The sequence below is a fragment of the Capsicum annuum genome, chromosome 1, assembly GCF_002878395.1.
Source record: "Capsicum annuum cultivar UCD-10X-F1 chromosome 1, UCD10Xv1.1, whole genome shotgun sequence".
Taxonomy (NCBI): Eukaryota; Viridiplantae; Streptophyta; class Magnoliopsida; order Solanales; family Solanaceae; genus Capsicum; species Capsicum annuum.
The window spans coordinates 53,078,647-53,103,722 of NC_061111.1; the positions used below are offsets into that span (position 1 = coordinate 53,078,647).

The 25,076-nt window shown below is 33.5% G+C and overlaps 1 protein-coding gene across 1 annotated transcript; it reads left to right on the top strand.

Moving 5' to 3' along the window:
• The first annotated feature begins 669 nt into the window (after positions 1-669).
• LOC107874110 lies at positions 670-12,834 on the top strand. Its single transcript, XM_016720984.2, has 5 exons — positions 670-834; positions 6,807-7,121; positions 10,791-10,992; positions 11,894-12,122; positions 12,352-12,834. The coding sequence occupies exons 1-5, from the start codon at positions 757-759 to the stop codon at positions 12,584-12,586; spliced, it is 1,059 nt and encodes a 352-aa protein (XP_016576470.1). The 5' UTR covers positions 670-756; the 3' UTR covers positions 12,587-12,834.
• The last annotated feature ends 12,242 nt before the right edge of the window (positions 12,835-25,076 follow it).

A 25,076-nucleotide genomic window follows, 5' to 3' on the forward strand; every position in this document is an offset into this window, starting at 1 on the left:
CAATAATATAGAGAGAAGAGAGAAGACTTCTTTATTTCTGATGATGGGTATGTTGATATGTGAATTACAATGAAGGAAAACTCCTTTATTTATAGTAGAAAACTAACATTGGGGTTTCTAATTTTTTCATAAATAGACATTCACTATATATGATAAAGTAGACATTCACTATATATGGTAATATATTCATAACACCTAATTAGATTTTCATCTTTATTCGTCATTTTTGACATATTAAGGAAGGACTACTTTTTTTCTCTTTTTATTTTACCCTTAACATTAATTATTTATTTTTTAAATAAATTTTCATAATTACAAATTAATAGGGGTATTATGATGAAATAATTATGTTATTAATTATTTATGGACATACCAAGTCAAAATATAATAAGTAAAAATAAACTAATAGTATCTCTCGTTTAGAACCATTAAGTTTACAATTATTTTAACTTTTTTAATTCATAATTAAGTTAAAATCAGATAAATTAATTGAATAACTATTTTCAATTACAAGGATAATAACCTTGAAAAGCCTTAAATAGAATAGAAATATAAGGTAAGACTGTATGTAAGGAGGACTTAAGTGTACTAAACTACCTTTTTTTTTAATTGGAAGGGTGAGAACAGAAGTGACAATTTGTAAATTTCACCCCAAAAGTTTTCCGGTATAACAAAATTTAGGCCCTCTTATGACAACAACCAGCTTTGTTTATTTATTTGTACTGTGTGTCTGTGTGAGAGAGAAAACACACAGATATGAAGAAACCCGGCGGAGCAGAGAAGAAGAAGGTGAAACGATCCCCCTCTGGTGTCGCTAATACCACTCCTCTCAGGGTAAAAAACAAATTGTGTTCAATTTTTTTTCACTTTTATTATTTGAGTAGTTGCTTTTTTATTTATTTTTTCGTAATTGATGAAAGGATCTGAATGTTTTTTTATGGCTTGATTTTGATTGTTGTAATATAATTACTCTTTTTTTGTCTAGTTAATGATGGCGAATTGTTGTGCCTTATTTTTTGAGAATGGATCTTTCGATTAGAAGGTTGTGACCTAGTTAATGATTTTGTTATTGTTGGTATGTGTTTGATTGCTTTCTGTTTTTGGATAAGTGTGGTGACATAACTCGACTAATTCCACTGAGATATTTTGCAAACCTTCCATTTGGCACCTTGACTAATTCCGTGAGATATTTTGCTACGGTCCACTTGACACCTCGACTAATTCTGCAAGATATTTGCCACCTGGCACCTCTGCTAATTCCATGAGATATTTGCTACCGTTCACCTGGCACATTGACTAATTCCATGAGATATTTTTCCACCGTCCACTTGACACCTCGATTAATTCCACTAGATATTTTGCCACCTGGCACCTTGACTAATTCCATGAGATATTTTGCTACCGTCCGCCGGCACATTGACTAATTCCGCGAGATGTTTTTCCACCTTGCACCAGACTAATTCCCGAAGATATTTTTTTGCCACCTGGCCCTACTAATTCCATGAGATATTTTGCCACCAGGCACTGACTAATTCCCCGAGTGCTTTTGCCACCTAGCACCTTGACTAATTCTATGAGATATTTTGTCACTGTCCCCTTGACACCTTGACTAATTTCATGGGATATTTTGCCACTTGGCACCTTGACTAATTTCATGAGATATTTTGCCGCCGTCCACCTGGCACCTGTTTAATTCCCTGAGATGTTTTGCCACCTGACACCTTGACTAATTCCATGAGATATTTTGCCATCGTCTTCTTGACACCTTGACTAATTCCACAAGATATTTTGCCACCTAGCACTTGGACTCATGAGATATTTTGCTACTGTCCACCTGGCACCTGACTAATTCCCCCGAGATATTTTGCCGCCTTTCAATTGGCAACATGACTAATTCCATGAGATATTTTGCCGCCTAATACCTGGTACCTCGACTGATTCCATGAGATATCTTACCTCTTGGCACCTGGACTAATCCGATGAGATATTTTGCTACCCGGCTCCGTGACTAATTCCATGAGATACTTTGCCACCTGGCATCTTTACTAATTCCATGAGATGTTTTGCCATCGTCCACTTGACACCTCGACTAATTCCGTAAGATAGTTTGCCACCTGGCGCCTCGACTAATTTCATGAGATATTTTTCTTTCGTCCATCTGACACATCGACTAATTCTGCGAGATATTTTGCCACCTTCCACTTGGTGCCTCGACTAATTCCACGAGATATTTTGCCACCTTCCACTTGACACCTTAACTAATTACATGAAATATTTTGCTACCGTCCACCTGGCTCGTTGAGTAATTCCATGAGATATTTTGCCACCTTGACTAATTCCATGCAATGTTTTGCCACCGTCCCTTGACACCTCGACCAATTCTGCAAGATATTTTGCCACCTAGCTCGTTGACTAATTCCATGAGATATTTTGCTACCGTTCACCTGGCACATCGACTAATTTCACGAGAAATTTTGCTACCTTCCACTTGACACCTCGACTAATTCCACTAGACATTTCACCACCTTCCACTTGACACCTTAACTAATTACATAAGATATTTTGCTACCATCCACTTGGTACCTCGACTAATTCCATGAGATATTTTGCTACCTTCCCCAACAACGAGGATCACCATGTCAGGTTACTCTGTCTATCTTATAGGAAGAAATGACCTAGTCTTTGTCTCTTTTGGGTCTTGGGATTTGAACCTGAAACCTCATGGTGCTTAGCCTACATCATTGACTACTAGGCCACATCCTTGGGTGCATATGCATTGACCATGACATGTGTTTTTATATGCCTTGATTTTGATTGTTGATATTCAGTTATTCTTTTTTTAAATTGCCATTTATTTTGGTAAAATGTTGTGCCCTATTTTTTGAAAATGAATCTTTTGATCAGAAGGTTGTGGCCTATAGAAATGAAAGGGTGTGTTTGCTAAATATGTTATTTTCTCTGTCCCAATTTACGTGTCATCATCTAGATTTCTAGATTCAAACAATAGACCCTTATGGTTCGGCTCTTCTTCGAATCCCGTGCATAGCTGAAGCTTTAGTGCACTGAGCCCTTTTAAGAAAGTCTTTCTTTGACCTAGTTTTTTCATATATCTTTTAAATATTTTGACTTATCAATTATTGTGAGTTATAGTACTCCCCTTGTTTCAATTTGTTTGTCCCATTTTGACTTGGCGCGGAGTTTAAGAAAGTAAAGAAGACTTTTAAATCTTGTGGGCTTAATTTAAAGATATGTCAAATGCACCAAAATGTCTTTTAATCTTGTGGTTTTAAATATGTCATGCACAAAGTTGAAACTAAACAGTTGCTAAAAAGGGAAAAAGGCATTCTTTTTATAACATACTAAATTGGAAAGTAGGACAAACAAATTGAAATGGAGGGAGTACTTTTATATGTAGTTTTCAGATATATAAGTTTTATCTTAAATAATTTAAAGATTTCATGTCCGAATTCATTGTCAAAATTACACTTGACTCTCGAAATTCAAACTGTGTTACATAAATTGGGACATAGGGAGTAATGATTTTGTTAGGGTTGGTATATGTTTATTTTTTTCTCCAAATGTATAGGTGATTTGTTAATCACTATTGCAAAATTGTGCTTCCTATTTTAATGATAGTAGTTGCTGAATATGCTAAATTTGTGCCATATGATGAAAAAAAGACTCCAATTTTAGTTAATACTTGTTTTTCGGAGGAGATCTATTTGTTAATTTCTAGCCAAGGGTCTATCGCAACAACCTCACTACCTCCCAAGGTAGGGGTAATGTCTGAATGCACACTACCCTCCCTAGAGTCTAGACCCACTTGTGAGACTACACTGGGTATGTTGTTGAAACTTGTTGTTTATCTATTTGGTTATTTAAATTAATCCTCAGCATTTAGTAACAATTTTTGAAATGAAGTAACTAAAGCAAGAACTGTGGTTACCTTATTGTTGTTGTTCTTCTTCTTACTTTTTTGGTCTTCATTGGTTCAAATTTTTCATTTTGCTTAAACATTCACCTAGGCCCTAGGGGTCTTCCTAATACACAACAAAAGATCTGCTCATTTGTGCGAACATTTTTTTTTAATCTTTTAAGGTGGTAGCATCCAATTCAGTTTGTGTTCACCTAGTGAAATCTTCGAGAATCTGCAACAACACACTAGCACACTGGGAAAAGATGTCCACTAGACTGGAGCAGATGGGTGCTTGCAGATGTACATTGAAATACTTAGAATAAAAAGAAGTGCAAATCAACCAGCCATTACCTAGATAATTTGACGCCAGATTCTCATTCATTAATCACCAAAAATTGAATAAAGGAAAATGCAAGGTTTTGATGCAAATGGCAGTTTCTTGAGCTGTGGATTAGGGGTCTGACCTGTATGTTTCTTGAGTAGACACTTGGGTTGCTCTATATTTCGTATTTTAGGACTTTCTTACGAGAAAGCGTGAAAGGTATCGCGAAAGTAGAGATTGTCTTGAGCTATTAGGCCTTTCAGTCATTTTGAGAATATAAATGGAGTTGCTTAATAATGATTGCTCATCCATTGTTTGCTTTTTTTCAAATAGATTTGTCTAGTTCAGTTAGTGCTAGCAGCTATCTTCGTATACCTGCTTTGCTTGTTTTTTCCCAAATACATGCCATACTTTTTTGACGTTTTGCTCTCTTTGAACTAAAAAGATGACGTTGATAGAATCTGAATGTTGAAATATGAAATGAGAAAAAAGGTTTATGCCTAAATCCTTTCACCCCATCCTCGCCAATGTAGTAACCCTGGACTGGGGAGGCACATGTGAATGTTTGTTATCATTCAATAAATTTTCATCATGATGCCATTAATAGAATGCTTATAAGTTGGTTGTAATTAGGTTCTTTCACCTGATGTTATAGGTTTAAATATGAAAAGTTTTTACTTTTTATAACTTTCTTAAGCTGGGTTTGGGGAAACTAATAGTATTTGTTGATTCAACCTATTCACAAATTTATAAGATGCAAGTTTCTAGTTCACAAACATGCTATACGTTTCTAATCTTCTGGCATACTCCAGATTTAAAGGACAGAGTAGATGAATAGCTTTATTCTCCCTTTTGTGATTGCGTTGAGGAACAATACAATAATGTGAGAAACTGTAAACCATGCTGAAACCATAAAAAAAGACAACTGAACAAGAAAAGGAAAGAAAAATTCTATGTTGCTTGGATCCTCCAAAAATGCAGCCATACTCGTGTTGGATTCTTAAAAAATGCATTACTTTTACAGGATCCGAGCAACATAGGAAAATTGATACTCTCTATGTTTCAATTTATATGACACACTTTCCTTTTTAGTCAATCCCAAAAAGAATGATACATTTCTATATTTAGTAACAATTTAACTTTAAAATGCCAGCTTTACCTTTAATGAGATGTTATAGCTACACAAACATCTATGGCTTATTTTAGACCACAAATTTTAAAAGTCTTCCCATATTTCTTAAATTCCATGCCCAATCAAACTACATATAAATTGGGACAAATGGAGTAGCATTTCGAAGGAAGAAGCAGAAGGGCTTTTGAGTGATCTCATTGAAATCCTGCAGGAATATGTTAGGTATATTTTTGGGGCTCTGTCATATATCCTGCCTCCCCAGCCCCCCACTCGTGGGACTACACTGGGTATGTCGTTGTTGTCTTTTACTGTGACATCCCAGTACTTATTTCACTGTACTTCCTTAGTGCTATTTTAATAACACATTCCCTTTCTTAAAATAAGAAGAGTGGCATCTGTTGAACATATGCCCACCTTTTTTTCCCTCCCTGATGAACATCTCCTTTCCTTCTTGTATCACTGATAAAAGCCTCAATATATGCTGTGAAAGATTTGATATTCAGTTGTAAGTGCGAGAGGAGGAGGAGAAGACGAAGGGCTTTGAATGTAGTTCCACTTGCATTAATGTAGGTAGTTTGGAGGGAAAGAAACATGAGAGCTTTTGAAGGGTTAGGGTCTCTCTCAGTCGAGGAGTAGACTCTATTCCTTATTTTCTTTTTCGTTTAAATATAAAGTAGTTGTATAGATGATTGGGTGGAGTTTGTAGAGAATCATATCTTTTTGTAGATTCTTTACCTTTTGATATATGCTTGTATATGGCCAGTTTGCCAAAGTTTATGAATGAGAAAACATTTACTCTCTCCGTCGCATTTAATGTGGCACAATTTATTTTTTAGTTCGTCCCCAAAATTGTGTCACCTTATTATAATTAGAAACAGTTCAACTTTAAAATTCACCTTTTACCCTTATTGAATGATTTATAGCCACACAAATATCTAAGGATTGTTATAGACACAAGTTTTAAAAAGTCTCCTTTGTTTCTTAAATACCATGCCAAGTCAAAGGGTGCCACATAAAATGGGACGGAGGGACTACTTGATTTAAAAAAAACCTCAATTATGTTAGGCTACTCTGAATGGAGATTTGCTAAACTAGGATTAGCGACTGATGAGGAAAAAAGTAAATGTTCTGAGGTTGTAAAGCTGTATTGAATCAGGTGAACAGTTTATCTTTCTCATATCAGTTGCTTCCTAGATATTCTTAGGAGCTTACAGACAGGAAATCAAGACTATTTTTATAGGAAAGATTAAGAGTTTGCATCTGAGGTAACTGTTTGCTGCATGTTACCCTTTATTTGCTACTTTTTTGTTGAATTCATTGTGACGTTATCAGTTGCCCCCTAAATTTCCAGTTTATGATTGTGTGGTTTTTGTAAATTGTTGGTGACAATGTCTTTTGTATTTTTTTTTCCATTTTTTGTTTACTTTTATTTTCAGAAACAAGGCGCGAAGAAGGACGTTTTCCAGCTATTTGCCGAGAAAGTAAGAGACCATAAAGGCTTGGTGTCTCGTTGGGCTGTCCTGCAGGAAACTCGGGTCGAGTATTTCAGGGGAAAAGATTTTGTCTCTTTTGTGAAAAATCATTCAGAACTCAAAGATATACTAGAGTCAGATGGAAGTTTGGAGCCTGAAGATATTGCCAACACGCTGCTTAAAAAAAATCTTTTAGTCCGCTGTGATCGTGTGGTGAAAACTGTTCGGCCTGGGAAGAAAAAACTATCTTCTTGGCCAGCACATTTAGAGATATACCATGTGAGTATCTTTCTTGCTTCAGTCAACTATTTGAGATGTTAAAAATTTTCTGACTTACTGTTAATTTGATCTCTACTAGTTTGTGATTCTGCTCACGAAGTTATTTGTGGTCCTATCTTATCCATGAGCAGTGGGTATGACATAGACCTGGATGCTTTATACACTTCAAAATACAGTGGAAACTTCCTAAAAATTGTACATGCTATGTGGATGAGCTTATCTTATATTTACACTAGCATGATACCTTATTACATAGTTTGGTCTTTACATGGTTTTATAATACTTTTCTTAGCTTGAACTTTGCATACGGACTTAGAGGAATGGATGAATGGTATGGTTATTGAGCTAAGTCTTGTGCTAGAAGAATCACACAAAGATATGGATGAATTGTATGGTTTTGAAATATTTATATGCACTTTTTTGACGTTCTTTGTTTGGATCCCTATCCATAGAAGCTAAATTTCAATTTGATTGGTTGGTCCAACCGGTACACTTGCTATAGAACCCTAAATTTAGATATGATTTCCATTTATAGTTACTATACTTGCTATAGAACCCTAATCTCTATACTTGCTATAGAACCCTAATCTCAGATATGATCCATTTATAGTTGCTTCTTTTTTCCTGAGATAGTAACGATTTTTTTTTATGTATCCTATTATTACATTACCTTTCTCAAGGAAAAAAAAGGAGAAGTTCTGAGCACAAAGATAGTTCTAAGAGAAACAAATCCTCATTGCAAGACTTCCTAACGAATAAAAATACAAAACCAAGTCTTGTCTCAGTTATAGGCATCCAGTGAGATCAACCAAGGACTTTACATCTTGTACTAAATCTTCTTTACACCAAAAGTGAAACAAGAATGTATAATTCAGTTGGGTCTTTTGTTCAGAATTTGCTGAATCTTCAAAAACTTGGAGTTCCTTCCACTCCAAATTGTCCACCAAATACAGGCTGGGATGAAACTCCAACACTTCTTCTGACGTGTACCTAAGTTGTACCAGCAACCCAACAACTCCTCAGTTTCTCTAGGCATTGCCCACCTTAGGCCTTCCATACTCATGCACAGCTACCAGAGTCTATTAGTTCCCTGACAATGTGGGAAGAGTTGACTCTTTGCTTCATTATTTATGCCACTTGAAAAAACTTTTAGAGCACAATAACATTCTTCTCTTCACCTCCCACCTCCCCCCAGCCGCTGGTACCTGCCTACCTGGTAATTCTGTTCACCAAGGCTAGAATAGATAGGAAGAAATCACCTAGTGTTCTGTCTCTTCTAGGATTTGAACTGGACTTCATGGTGCTCAACCCACTCTACTGACCACTAGGCCACACCCTTGGGTGCTATGTACTTATATTCCCCACGAAGTATCTGGGGTTGCATTTGAGCTCTAGATACTAACTGAGGCTTGATAAGATATAATTGAAAGATGTGACAGAAAGTTAACCTCATGGATAAAGTAGTGTTTGTTAATGGGAGGTAAACTGAAATTGATCAATAGTGTTTTGGATAGTTTACATACCTGCTACCTGTCACGGCTCCCAATCCCCCAAAAAGTGGAAAAACAACTGTACAAATTGAGGATCAAACTTTTGTGAGAAGGAAATAGTGAGCAGCATAAGTTCTACGTCCAGGGACTTAAAAATTTTAAGTGATTTCGTGCTATTGGAGGTAGAAATTAGTTGAGGTGCGCGTAGGCCGGTAAAAAACCACAAGTTCCACGTTGTCAATTAGGAAAGAGTTATGAAGCATAGGGATCTAGGTGGCTTGGGGATTAGAAATCTGAAGATGCACAACGGATCCCTCTGGAAAAAATGATTGTGGAGATTTAATATCAGTAAAAGGTTAGCGTGGACACGGGTGGCAAAATCAAACCCAACCTGCCCAATCCGCCTAACCTTTTCCATTTTGGGCGTGTTATTGACCCACCCATTCATTAGCTCAATCCATTAAAAGTTGGGTTGATATATAGCCCAAATTGATTAATTGACTCATGAGAAATATTGTAAAAATATATATTTTTAAAAATATGTATGTATATATATGTATGTATAGGTATATACATATATATATATATATACACATATATATAGAGATATTGTTTAATGTGATATGTTATAAATAGCCATAATGAAGAAAAAATAATAATTTTATTAGGTACTAAAATTTCATAAAAAAACAAATAAAGAAATTAAAACTTAGTAAGAATTGGGCAGGTTGGGTTATAACCCCCATTTCAGCCCAACCCATTTCTGCTCAAGAACTTTAACCCCGTCCATTTATTAACTCAGCCCATTTCTACCTGCCCAAATTCAGCCCAAGCCGCACATTTGACACCTCTAGTGTTGAAAGCTAATCGTGGCCAAGCATGGAATGCAATGTCAGTGAAGACAAGAATATCTATTCTGCCACATGGAATGAGTGTGCTTGTTACTCTGCTTGTTACTCTAATTTTATCTTAACAAATTTGATCATAACACATAAACGGGTCTAAGCGTTGGGAATACTTCAGCAAGTATATATTAAAGTTCTGGCAGGATAATTGGTGTTGAAGTACTCCTCTCGGAGAAGAATCTCCTATTTATTTTGCAGATTAACCAATCACCAGTCACTAGAGGCAGTGGCAAAGAAACGAGGAAGATAGTTGGCCGTTGCTGGAATATTAGATTGATAAGGAAATGCATGACTGGCAGATTGACTGGACCTATTAAATAGGCTGGAGCAGATAAACATTACCCTCCCCCCCCCAAAGGGGGACAAATTAAGATGGAGTCACAACATAATGGGAGTATTCACAGTAAAAGATTGTTATTTAGTGCTAGTGAGAGGTGATAATATAAAATCTTAATTGGCCTCATAAAGTCTTCTAGAGAACAAAGGTACCCATAAATTAAAGTGCTTCACATGGATTATGATGTGTGAGACATGTCTTACACAGGACAGTCGAAATAAGAGATAATGTATGTGAAGGTGCACATGTGCCCGAACCTTTTTTGCTTGCCACACCTAATGATACAAAGAAAACCTTCAGCACTTGGACTCTTTGGAAAGTTCAGAAGGACAAGAGGAATCTGTGGCAGACTGGCAGTCCATCCCCAGCTGTTTTTTTTAGACAATATGAAAATGAAGGAATAGAAGATGCTTCCAATTTGCGATACAACTTCAATCCCCGCTTTGAAAGCATCATGTCTTTTGAATCTACGCAGTTGGGAATTTTTTTTTTGATGTAAATGATGTGAACCAATTTCTGAATTTTTTGGACTCCATCACTCCTTTAGATGAGTATCAATGGAAGCCTTTATGGAAAAAAAGGCTAAATGTTAAAATTGCCTTCACCTCATTTTGTAATTTTCTCTTTATTTTTGTGCTATTTATATATAAGAATAACAACTATGCCTCATTCCCAAACAAGTTGGGGTCGGCTATATGAATCCTCATTTATTCATTTAAGTTCATCATCATATCTGAAAATGGTGTTTTTGGAGTAAACGTATTTAGAAAATTCTTAGTTCTGTTCTCAAAAAAGTCGTTAAGAGTTTTTTGACATCTATAACAAATTTCCACATTTTGACTGAATTTTAGTTTTTTTTCCCGTAACCTGGAATTACTCTTTTACCATAGTTTGCTTACAACTTCTGATGTTAGATTTCTTCAAATGATATCTGCAGGACCAAGTATTTTCTGAAAATGACGCCTTTTTTGCATGGACATTTGTGAAAAGAAGACCCCTATGGCAGACACTTCTCTCATTTTTCTGGCCGGTGTTAACACTAGCAATTTGCTTGTTTCCTGTTTATCCCCATTGGGCCAAATTGCTTATACTATACACATGTGCTGGTCTCCTCCTCCTGATACTTTGTCTGCTATTCAGTAAGTACTTGTTGCTTGTTACCCTTTTTTTCTCACACTTCCTAGTTGTCACTTTCTTTTCTGCATCGAGTTATATGATGCATTGTGATGTGGCCATTCAAAAACGTGAAAGCATTACAGCTTATGGCAAAAGTATTGTGACATATGGGGGATTCGTTTTATAATTTAGCAAGTTGATAGGTTTCTTTGATCATCAACTACGTTGTTGGCTTCCCACACTTATCATGTCAGCATCACGATTTTGAACATGTGATATTTGTTATCCGTTAATCAACGGTCCTTAACTATTCCATTATCGATTTAAAACCGATAAGAAAATGTCTTATAGGGGCCACAACCAATTTGGTCCTCATTTTTTCCCCTTTCCCTTCTAGTTTCCGTTTATTAATATGCACTTGATTTAACAATGCTAACCTCTAAGAGGCAGGACAGAAGAATTTTACACTCTTGTCAGTGAGTTGCAGTGGTGTATGAGACCTCTACATGTTTTTATTAATATATAAGAAGTGTTTAAGCTGGAATGGTGGATGCCATTTTTTTCAATAACTATGATTTTTCAACGCCGGCACACTTTTTTGTTAACTCAGAATGCTGTTTTCCATCATTCAAACTCTACGAAAGATTCTTTGTGCTTTATGTCTATGATAGCTCTAGATGGAAAATGCTAACTGTATTCTGTTATCTTTCACTGGGATCCGCCAATCCCTAATTGGCACAAATAATATTAAAGCATTTCTGCTTGAAGTGATGTCTAATTTTTCCTTTATTTGTGCAAAAATTGTTTGCTGTAAAATGGTGACTCTGGCCTGTTCAAATCATGCTTGTCAACATTGTCATGTGTATTTTTGAGTCCGCTATTAGGAACAAATCATCATTTCAAAGAATAACTTTATGTTTGCAGTAAGAGCTTTGATCTTTGGAGCTATTTGGGTACTTCTTGGGAAGCGTGTATGGTTTTTCCCCAACATTCTTGCTGAGGAAGCAACACTGCAAGATTTGTTCCAGTTTTGGCCTCAGAAAGATGAAGGCGAGCGACCCAAGTGGACAGCAAGGCTTTTCTATGCAATAGTAGCTGCGGTTGTTATTTTAGTGTTGAAGCATCATGCTCCTGACGAGGCTGCAAGAGCCAGGTTTGTTTGCTTGCACTTTTATCTCTCAAGCCTGGGAGTTCACTTGAAGAAATAGAACAAAAACCAATTTTTATATATTGAGCTTTCATGAAACCAAATCCCTATGAAGCTACACGTATCTTCAAAAAGACAAACTTCAGTCGCAAATAATCTGTGTCGTATTTTGAGAATCAACCAACCTAAAGAAACAAGAGCCAGCAATGAAATCCTTTGTTATGCACTCCTGCAGGTATCACAAGCGAGTTTCCAACATTATCGATGATGTGCTTGAGTGGTCTCCTAGACAGGCTTTGTCAGGAATGATGGAAACCGTGGTCAATGTGACAGACTCAAATGATAATGCAACTGATGATAGCAAAGCTGGCAGTGAAAAAGTTGCTTTCACAGATGACTTAGACGAAGTAGAGAGTGAAGATGTTACTGGAAATGTAGACGATAGCGATCATCAACGACGTGACTTGTAATTTATATAAATGTTGAAACATATATATGCTTCAAAAATTTTTCCTCTTCTTTTGTATCAGGTTGTTTTATCCTTTTTGTGTTAATTCTCTTTTGTGGTCAAGTATATTGCAGAACTCTATTTTGGGGCAACTTAACTACAATTGCAAAATTTGACCACCAAGGGCGAGTTCCCTACGTAATATTTTGAAGCTTGGTTTCAAGACTTCAAATCTACAATTGATAGAAAGGCATTCACAGTTTATGTCTAGTTAAAGTTGTTCTTTTATTACTTTTAAATTTTTTATTTTTTTATAACAACGGTGTCATATGTAGCCTGTGAGCATCTCAAACTCTTTCATTATCTGTTATCTCCTGTTGGTCAAGAGATAGGTAACTCTGCCTGTAAAATGGAAGGGAAATGGGGAAACTCAACCCGATTATTCTATCGAGCTATTTGGGTTTAAATAGCTAAGTTTTCATGTCCTAAAAAGAAAGGAAATTAACACAAATAAATACCAAATCAATACAAATTAATATTTAATTTAATACTTAATTATAATTGGAGTAAATCAAGCTACCTTTTATATTTACATATGCTAAAGAATATTTGGGATTTTAACCCTCTTCAAGCTGGTGTATACAAATTATATGTACCAAGCGTGTTACATAAATAACTCATCCTAGGACCGACTAGGGAATTGGTGAATATTTCTGCAAGTTGATCATTTGCCCGCACGAACCTTGTGTCGATATCTCCTGAGAGTAACTTTTCTCTGACAAAATGACAATCATTCTCTATGTGCTTTCCCCTTGTGAAACACCAGATTGAATGGAATGTGAAGTGCAGCTTCATTATCGTACACGAATTTCATTTCTTTAGTATCTCCAAATTTTAACTTCTTCAGTGATTGCTTGATCCATATGAGTTCAGATGTTGCCACCATCATAGCGCGATATACATTTTGTTTCTTACTTTTTCAAAACACCAAATTTTCCTCAATTAGAACATAGTATTCAGAAGTGGATCGTCTGTCACAGGGTGACCTACCCAATCTGCATCTGAAATTCTAACAATTTTCTCATGTCCTCGATCTTCATAAAGTAGTCCTTTCTCCCAAGCAGATTTTATGTATTGAAAAATGTGAATAACTATATTCAGTGACTGTCACAAGGAGAATTCAAGGACTAACTTACAACACTGACCGTGAAGGTAATATCAGGTCGAGTCATTGTCAGATAACTCAACTTTTCTACTAGCCTTGTATATCTTTTAGGATCGCTAAGAGGCTCCCCCGACCTAGTAGTAACATTTGAATCCATTGGAGAATTAATATGCCTACAATCTGTCATCCTTATCCCCTGAAGAATATTAAGTGCATGCTTTCTCCGTGAAATGACAATTTCTGATTTAAATTGAGCAACTTCAATGCCCAAGAAGTACTTCAATCAACCAAGATCCTTAGTCTGAAAGTGCTGAAAAAGGTAATTTTCAATTTGGTAATTCCCTCATCATCATTACCTGTGATAGCTATGTCATTAATGTACACCACCAAATACAAATATAAACCTAGACAAAGTGATAGTAAAACACAAAATGATCAGCTTCACTTCACACCATGCCAAACTACCTGAATAATCATATTAAACTTTCAAAACCATGCTTGGGGAAGCTGCTTCAGTAAATAGAGTGCTCGTCGTAGTTTGCACACCATGTTACTAAACTCACCCTGAACAACAAAATCTGGCGGTTGCTCCATATATACCTCATCTCCGAGTTCTCCATGAAAAAAGTCAGTTTAATATCCAACTGGTAGAGAGGCTAATAGCGAACAATCGCAATGGATAAAAAAAGACGAACTGAATCAATCTTAGTAACAAGAGAGAATGTATCACCATAGTCAAGATAATTTTTTTTTGTATAACCCTTGGCCATTAATCGAGCTTTTTAGGCGATTAATTTGTCCATTGAAACCAACCTTCGCTGTATATATCCAACGACAACCAACATAGACTTACCTGAAGGTAGAGGAACAAGATCCCAAGTACCACAAGAGTGCAAGATAAACATCTCCTCAATCATAGCTTATTGCCAGCCTGGATACGAAAGAGCTTAGCTTATAGTCTTAGGAATAGAACTAGATGATAGTGATAATACAAAAGCAGAATGGGTTGGTGAAAAATGATGATAGCTCAAACAAGTATAGATAGGATGAGGCTTATGAGTAGAACAATTACTATTTCGATAACGATGAAAGGACTCTGTGTAGACAAGTTCTCGGTAGACAAGGATTCTGGTGGTAGGAGTGAATCATCTGGACGTGGATAATAACGATAAGTCAAAAGCAGTGGAGGTACAATGGTGGAATATGGAGCTGTAGAAGGTGTTATGGAAGAATAGACTTTGGCAAGATCACCAAAAGATAAATTGGTAGAACCTCAAAAATGCTTAACTGTTTAGCGGGAGAGAATATAAAGTAGGGTTGACCTTCAAAGAAAGTAAAATCTACAGATATAAGGTATTGTTGGAGGTGAGCTGAGAAATATCGATATTCCTTCTGTACCCTTAAATAATCGAGAAAGACACATTTAAAGTACAAGGATCCAATTTGTCATTTTCTGGAGTAAGAATATGGACAAAACATGTACTTTCAAAGACACGTGGCGGAAGAGAAAATATGATTGACTTGGGAAATAAAATAGAGTATGGAACCTGATTTTAAATACCAGAGGAAGACATACGGTTAATCATATAACAAGAGGTGAGCAATGCATCTCCCCAAAAATACATGGAACATTTGCTTCTATGAGAAGGGTGCATGCAGTTTTAACAATATGCTTATTATTTCTCCGCATTAACTTATTTTGTTATGCAGTATAAGGATAATATGTCTAATGAAGAATGCCATGGGAAGACATAAACAATTGAAATTCAGATGATAAGTATTCACGTGCATTATCACTACGAAAAGTGTGAATAAAAATACCAAACTGATTTTGTATTTTAGCAGAAAAAGTTTAAAATTTAAAAACTAATTCAAAACGAACTTTCATTAAGAAAATTCAAGTGCACCTTGAGTAGTCCTCAATGAAAGTAACAAAATACTTAAAACCCAACGTAGAACTTACTCTACCAGGACCCCAAAATCAGAATGAACTAAATAAAAAGGAGACTCTATATAATTATTAGTACGTCATGAAAAAGTAGCTCAGGTTTGATTCCCTAATTAACTTGACTCACAATCTAACTTAGACAATTTAGACAAGCTAGGTACCATCTTATGAAGTTTGGATAAGCTAGGATGTATCAATCGTCTGTTGATTAAATCTGGAGAGTCGGAGACCGAACAAACTATAGTGGACTTGTAATAGTTAAGGTAATAAAGCCCATCAAACTCACACCTTTCGCCAATCATCCTTCCCGTACTGAGGTAAACTTCGCCAAATGATTGATTGACAAAAGTGTAAAAGGACAACTAGGGACTGAATAGAAGTAAGAAATTGACTTGAACAACATTGATTGACCTATTTTGAGAATCATTAGCTAATGTAACAACATAAAGGGATTGAGAGAAAATAATATTAGTCAATAAAGATTTTCTATTAGAAATGTGGTTAGAAGTTCCTGACTCCATGATCCAAGGGCCAAGTATGGTAGACTGTGAGATACAAACAATAGGATTACAAGTCTGAGCCGCGGAAGCTATTGATAAGATGTCTGCTTACTTGCTTGATAATGGAGAAAGTCATTGTATTCTATTTCAGATAAAGAGAAAAGTTTATTGGTTGAACTATCAGTGGGTTAAATTAAGTAACATGAGCGTTCTTTGATCTACCATGGAGATAGTAGTAGATATCACAAGTATGATCATATTTTTTTACAATAGCTACACCTTTGTCGAGGTTTCTCAGAGTGGCTTCCATGTTGATTTTCAGTTTGAGATGTTAGAACAAAAGACTCTACGGGTATCCCGGGATAACTAGATGACATAGGTAGTGAATTCAATTGCAACAATTAAGCGAACAGATCATCCATAACAAGGCTCGTAAAAATTTAATCTCGCATCGAGTCGAGATCGGATGAAAATCCAGCAAGTGCAATAACTAAAAACATCTTCGCACGTAGCTTCAATTATTTTTCAACACTTGAAGGAGTGGGCATCAACTCAATGAATTCTTTCATAACCGCTTGAACCTGTCCAAGATATGTAGACATATTCGAGTCCTACTTTTTAAGATTAATCAACTGAGAAATAACAATATAAAAATAAGAATCATCTTTTTTCTTATAGCCCACAAGACTTTTTCTAAATCAAGAAGTAAGTTTGGAATGGTTGGAACAAAAATATCAACTTCAAATCAATAGATTTCCATAATAGAATACACAATTGAGCATCAATCTTCTTTCATTCGCCCTTATCTGTTCATCAAAATTCTTAGTCTGTTTAATCAAGTGATCCTGAACCCCTTGTTCCTTGCACCATAGCTGAACAGAGAAAGACCAAGATAAGTTGTTTATACAACCTATCAAGGATTCGGTGGTGATAGAGTGGTTCGGACTACTGGAAGTCACAGATTTATTAAAAATATATGAAAAGAGGGACATAATGTAGATGGTATATGTTACTCGAATTTGAAAAAATCTAAAATTATAGGAATTTGAAGTCAAAAATTTAATTGTAATTTGAATCTGAAAAAAAATTGTAATTATAGAAATCTTGAAGCAAGCAATTGATTGGAACCTGAGAAAAATGAATTGGACAATTCTGTCTACAAAAATATGAAAAAAAATTTAAATTTGTCTATCAAAATTTGGCAGCTTCGATCGGTGCATAAAATGATTAGTGATGACATAGTTGACTAGATTTTGCTCACGCTGATGGTCCGAAACTCATGGTAGCATTGATTTTATCACAACACCTTAAAAAATAAAGATCTGTTGAACAATCAAAAAAATTAGCTGAAAAAAATGAGTTTGAAATTTCTCTTCTGATGTTACTGCCCTTAAGTAGACTCTTAATGCGATGTGAAATGGAAGAGAAATAACAGAGAACTCAACTTAATTATTTTCTCAAGATATTAGAGTTAAATAACTAAATTTACATGCTCTAAAAGGAAAGAAAATTAACACAAATAAATTCCTAATCAATACAAATCAATATCTAATTTAAGACCTAATTATAATAGGAGTAAGTCAAGCTATCTTCTATATTTACATATGTTATAGAATATTAGGATTCTAACACTGCCTATCAAGGTTTAGTTCTATTGGAGAATTTACCTCATGACTCTTAAAAAAATCTTTATGAGAACTCTAGCATAATAGGTCAAAATTTTGAAATTTTTACTTAGCTAGCTTATCTTTTCCTCTTTTCAATCTTTATTAGGTACTCTATTATTTCTTCACCAATACCTTTTAGCTGCTACTTTTACCCATTCCACACCCAACAATCACTTATTTGTTGATAATATATGAACTGAGGGACATAATGTAAAATGTAGATGTTATCCGAATTAGAAAAAAAAAACTGCAATTGCAGGAATCTAAAAGCAAAAAAGTTGACTAGAATTTGAATCTAAAAAAAAATTGCAATCATAAAAATCTTGAAGCAAATAATTGACTGAAATCTAAAAAAACAAACTGGACGATTCTGTCCACTGGAATCTGAAAAAAAATAGATTTATCTATTAAAATTTGATAGCTTTGATCATTGCATGAGATGGCTGGTGATGGCGTAGTTGACTAGGTTTTGCTCGCGCTAATGGTCTGAGTTTCGTGGTGGCATTGATTTTATCACGACACCTTCGAAAATAGAGATCTGCTTGAATAACCAAGAAAAACAGTTGACAAAAATGAGTTTGAATTTTTTTTTCTAATGTTACTGCCTTTAAGTAGACGCTTGATACGATGTGAAATAGAAGCAAAATAAAAGAGAACTCAACCTGATTATTTCCTCAAGCTATTGGAGTTTAAATAGCTAATTTTACATGTCCTAAAAGGAAAGAAACCAATGCAAATAAATACCTAATCAATACAAATCAATATCTAATTTAAGACCCAATTATAATAAAAGTAAATCAAGCTATCTTCTATATTTACATATGCTGTAGAATATTCAGGATTCTAACATTGCCTATCAAGGTTTGGTTGATGGGAGAAGTTGCCTCATGACTCTTAAAAAATCTTTTATGAGTTCTTTAACATATTAGGGCGAAATTTTGAACTTTTATTTAGCTAGCTTAGCTTTTCCTCTTTTCAATCTTTATTGGGTCCTTTATTACTTCATCACCAATACTTTTTAGTTGCTACTTTTTTTGAATTTACACACAACAATAACTGATTTATTGAAAATATATAAACTAAGGGACATAATGTAGCTGGTAGATATTATCTGAATCTGAAAAGAATCTGCAATCGCAAGAATCTAAAAGCAAAACGTTGACTGAAATTCGAATCTGAAAAAAAAAACTGCAATCATAGAAATCTTGAAGCAAATAATTGACTAAAATCTGAAAAAAAAAAAATAAACTGAACAATTCTGTCTACAGGAATTTGAAAAAAAATAGATTTATCTGTCGAAATTTGATAGCTTCGATTGGTGCATAAGATGACTAGTGATGACGTAGCTGACTGGGTTTTGCTCGCATCGATGTTCTGAATTTCATGATGGTGTTGATTTTATCACAACACCTTCGAAAATAGAGACCTGCTCGAGCAACCAAGAAAAATAGCTAAAAAAATGAATTTGAAATTTCTCTTCTAATGTTACTGTCCTTAAGTAGACTCTTGATATGATGTAAAGTGGAAAAAAATAAGAGAGAACTCAACTTCATTATTTTCTCAAGCTATTGGAGTTTAAATAGCTAAGTTTACATGTCCTAAAATGAAAGAAAATCAATACAAATAAATACCTAATCAATACAAATCAATATCTAATTTAAAACCTAATTATAATACGAGTAAATCAGGCTATCGTCTATATTTACATATGCTATAGTATATTCAGGATTCTAACACTGCCTATCAAGGTTTAGTTCGATAGGAGAAGTTACCTCATGGCTCTTAATTTTTTTTATGAGAACTCTAGCATAATAGGTCAAAATTTTGAACTTTTACTTAGCTACCTTAACTGTTCCTGTTTTCAATCTTTATTAGGTCCTCTATTACTTCTTCACCAATACATTTTTAGCTGCTATTTTTTGAAATCCACACCCAACAATCATAGGTTTATTGAAACTATATGAACTGAGGGATATAATGTAGATGATAGATGTTATCCAAATCTGAAAAAAATCTCCAGCTGTAGAAATCTGAAAGTAAAAAATTGACTGAAATTCGAATCTGAAAAAAATTTACAATTATAGAGATCTTGAAGCAAATAATTGACTGGAATCTGAAAAAAAATTTGCAATTATAGAAATCTTGAAGCAATCAATTGACTTAAATCTGAAAAAAAAAATGAATTGAACAATTTTGTCTACAAAAATCTAAAAAAAATTTAGATTTGTTTCTCGAAATTTGACAGCTTCGATCGGTTCATGAAATAACTAGTGATGTCGTAGCTGATTAGGTTTTGCTCGTGTCGCTGGTCCGAGTCTCGTGGTGGTGTTGGTTTTATCACAACACCTTCAAAAATAGAGATATGCTCCAACAACAACAAAAAAAATAGCTGAAAAAAATAATTTTAAAATTTCTCTTCTAATGTTATTGCCCTTAAGTAGACTCTTTGATACGTTGTGAAATGAAAAAGAAATAAGAGAGAACTCAACCTAATTATTTCCTCATACTATTGGAGTTTAAATAGCTAAGTTTACATGTCCTAAAAGGAAAGAAAATCAGTACAAATAAATAACTAATCAATAGAAATCAATACAAAATAAAATCTAATTTAAGACTTAATTATAATAGGAATAAATCAAGCGATCTTCTATAATTACACATGCTATAGAATATTCAGGATTCTAGCACTGTCTAGTAAGATTTAGTCCGATGGGCGAAGTTACCCCATGACTCTTAAAAATTCTTTTTTATAGGAACTTTAGCATAATATGTCGAAATTTTGAACTTTTACTTAGCTAGCTTATCTTTTCCTCTTTTCAATTTTTATTGGATCCTCAATTACTTCTTCACCAGTACCTTTTAGCTGCTACTTTTTTTCAATCCACATCCAGCTTATTAATTTGATTTATCCCATTTCATTTATTTGGAGGAGAGAGAGGCTATAAGTCATTCGGACTACAAATTATTTTTTTTATTGATTCTTTCTCAAAATTGAAATTTTTTTAGAAATTATGTCCGCCTCGGACATCCATTTGGTCAAATGTTTTTTCTAATGATTTCTCAATAGAACGATTTCTTGTGATACTTCATTTTCTTGAGTTCATCTTCCTAGACAAGTAAGTCCTCGTATATGTATTTGACTTTTATTTGTGTAAGAATTTGTTCATTGTTTCACGGGTCCCTTGCATTTTACACCTTATATGTCCTTTTTTTTTTTTTTTAACTTGCATCCTATTCTATTTATTTTACAATTTACACTCTAACCGCTTGGGTCCCTTGCATTTTACACCCCAAGGTGTCTTCTTTTTTTAATTTACACCCTATTCTATTTTATTTTTTTTTACAATTTACACCCTAACCTTTGTATTTCCTTACAAAACAGTAAAATTATTTTTTTAATAATTTTTTATTGAGGGCAAAATAGGAATAACAATATACTCCCTCCGTTTCATTTTACTCGTTTCAATTTGACATTGCACATTGATTAAGAAAAAAAAATTAATAACATAATTATTTTACCATAGTACCTTTATTAAATAATGTTTACATTTTAATTTGGAGATAAAAAAATTAGTACTAAGGGTAAAAAAGAAAAAAAAATTGTCTTGTCTTGATTAATGAAAAATAACAAGTAAAATAAAAAATCAAATTAGAAAATTTGGGACGAGTAAAATAGAACGGAGGAAGTATTATTTTTTAAAATAAATTTATTTAATTTTTAGTGTAGGAAGTTAGATGAAAAATTTGCAAACTCAAATTTTTAGAAAATTCCAAACGAATGCCATCTGAGTTAAGAGAAATTGATATTGCAGAACTAGTGATATAGGAAGACATTGTTAAAGACAAAATTTCATCAATTCATGTGTTGTATTTTTTGCTTTATCCTTAACTACTGCTATTCTATTCATTTTCCCTCAATATTTTGATCCTTTCTTTATGTTATTATTTTCTTTCTGACAGGTAGTATAGGTGATTATGATTGCATTAATATAGATATGGCTTCAGAAATTTCACTGCACCGTACTTTCACCATTCAGAAGCAACGCCACTACGAAATTTTAGCAGTTACAAATTAAAGTGAGAATACTTATCACATGACAATAGTTAGATGATAAATGTGAATGCAAGAACATATCTTGAAAGTTCGTTACACTAAAAATTAAATAAATTTATTTTAAAAAATAATACTTCCTCCGTTCCATTTTACTCGTTACAAATTTCTTAATTTGATTTTTTATTTTACTTGTTATTTTTCATTAATCAAGACAAGACAATTTTTTTCCCTTTTTACCCTTAGTATTAATTGTTTTATCTCCAAATTAAAATGTAAACATTATTTAATAAAGGTACTATGGTAAAATGTCATGTTATTAATTGTTTTTTTAATCAATGTGCAATGTCAAATTGGAACGAGTAAAATAGAACGGAGGGAGTATATTTTTATTCCTATTTAGCCCTCATTAAAAATAATTAAAAAATAATTTTACTATTTTGTAAGGAAATAAAGAGGTTAGGGTGTAAATTGTAAAAAAAAAAAATAGGATAGGATGTAAGTTAAAAAAAAGAAAGACACCTTGGGGTGTAAAATGCAAGGAACCCAAGAGGTTAGAGTGTAAATTGTAAAAATAAATAGGATAGGGTGCAAGTTAAAGAAAGGAAGACACTTTGGGGTGTAAAATGCAAGTGACCCTTGTTTCACCTCCTCCGCATAAATTTAAGGGAATAGTTACCATATATCATGGGATATTAACTAGTTTTTATCATAATTAGTTAGATTAATTGTTATATTAATGCTAGTTTAGCCGTTACATCCTTTAAAACATGCTAATTAGTTTACCTAAAACACATATCTGTAGGACGTCTCTAACTTACGTTATATGTATCTTCAAAGGCTAAATGTTGGGATTTAATAAAATTTTAAAAATAGTTGGAATTTTTAGTAAATACTAGTAAACATGTCGTTATATATATAATTTTTACAAGAGTAAATACATAAAGACCCCTCTGATCTTGTCCGAGTTTTGTAAAAAGACACCTAAACTTTAACTTTGACCTATTACCCCACGATTCTTCTTTATTCCGTTACAAATACACTATTTTGACTCTCTGCGTGTATAAAACACGTGCCACAAGAGCTTGAAAAGACTCAAAATTGACTTTATTGACCAATTAAAAGCTGCCACGTGTATTATAATTTGATATATAATTTATCTTCTTATTTTAAAAAAAATAATATTTATTTAATTTTTAAAATTACCCCATACCCCCTATCCCCCCCCACCCCACCATTGTCTTCTTTCTCATTTGATAGTTTCTTCTTCATCACCATAACTCAACAACAACATCAATTACAATAACAACATCATCATCACCATAACTCTCTTTCTCCTCAATCCTCTCAATCATCACCATAACTCTACTCACCTTTTAGCATCACCATGTTTACTTTCTTCAATTTCAAGTTCTTATTTCAATTTTTATTTTTTTTACATTTTGAACAATTTTATAAAACCCAATATATTTCAAGATGATTAGGAAGGATTCTAGTGCTAAATTTTTTTTTGAACAATTTGAAAGTTGAGAAAACCCAATAAAACCCAACTTTGTTGTGTAAAACCCAACAATTTGAACCAATATATTGAGAAAACCCAACTTTGTGTGTAAAACCCAATAATTTGAACCAATATATTGAGAAATTGAGTTTTCTCAACTTTCAAATTGAAAAAAATTGAGTTTTCTCAACTTTGCTGTGCTAAAAAAAATAAATTGAACCAATATATTGGGTTTTATCAAAATTGAGAAAGTGCTAAAAAAAAATTTATAAGAAAATGATTCTAATTGCTGTGTAATGGCTGAAGGGAATGAAGATGTTTTGTGGAGAAGGACACGTGGAGTGAAATTACTGGTGCAAAGGAAAAAAGAAAGTCAAAAAATAAGAGAGAGAAAAAAAAAGAAGAAAAAAATATAAAGAAAATAATTAAAAATAAAAAATATGTAGTTTTTTTTATCAAGTCAGACGTATCAAATTTTAATTGGTGCGTGCGTGTAAAGCACCTACTTTTTGAAATTGGGTTTCGTCCAAAAATGGTGTAATAATATCGGGTCAAATTGTTTAGGGGTATTAGGACATTTACAAAGTTCAAGTGTCTTTTTGAAAAAACAGTCCAACATTATATTTTCTCTTTTTACAATATGAATTTTCAAACATGATTGGACAATCATAAAATTATTCTGAATAACTTATATTAAATTCACCAAATAACCATTATATGAGGGATTCACGCAAATGCCCTATTTTAGGATGACTAATTTTTCATCCTCATATTTATTGATCTTTAATTTTACTCGTCAAATGTTCGAGTAAAAAGAGGCGAAACTATCTCAGACAACACTAAGTGTCTGTTTGGGATTGCTTATTTCCCAAAATAATTACTTATTTTGAGAAAAAAATATTTTTTTAAAAAAAATAAGAGTATTTGGTAAACTTATAAAAGTTCTTTTAAAAAGAAGCAGAAAATTTCTGCTTTAAAAAAAAGTAGAAGCAGAAGCAGAAAATTATTTTTTTTCATGATAAAAATATTCCTACCACTCTCTCTCTCTCTCTCTCACACACACACACACACGCATGCACACACACACGTACGCGCACTCACACGCACACGCACATGCACGTACACACACGAGCGCACACACGCTTTTATTAATTAATTAACGCATTTTATAAGTTTGATTAAAGTTTAGATTTTGTACTTCATATTTACATCATACTTCTTTATGAAATATTTTTTTCATATGAAGTGATTTAATCAATGGAGTAATTTTAATATTCATTTTGTTTGATTTTTGTAAATAATATATAAATTATTTAAGTAATATATTATTATTTAATATTTTTTAATGTATTATGTGTTGACACCTAATTTTTGCCCTCCACGACTAAGTTTAGTTTCGAGTTTCTTTGATTTTAAATAAATTACAATATTTATTTTATTCAGATAAAAACCTTTCCAAAGTATTATTTGGGTAATTTAATCATTTTAAGTGGCGATTATATATTATCGTATTCAATTATACAAAAAATATATATAATTTTTCCACTTAAATATTTATTCTATGAAATATCGAATTTTAATTAAGGATTATCTTGAAAATAAATATAATGATTAAAATCTTGATTTAAATATAATTTATTCTCAAAAATAATTTATTTGTATAAATATGTGTTCGATTTT

What these genes read in the sequence shown, in the direction of transcription:
- LOC107874110 (XM_016720984.2), top strand. Translation starts at nt 757, where the DNA reads ATGAAGAAACCCGGCGGAGCAGAGAAGAAGAAGGTGAAACGATCCCCC. An exon ending in CTAATACCACTCCTCTCAGG is followed by an intron (nt 835 to 6,806) that starts GTAAAAAACAAA and finishes TTTTATTTTCAG; the next exon opens with AAACAAGGCGCGAAGAAGGA. An exon ending in GATACTTTGTCTGCTATTCA is followed by an intron (nt 10,993 to 11,893) that starts GTAAGTACTTGT and finishes TTATGTTTGCAG; the next exon opens with TAAGAGCTTTGATCTTTGGA.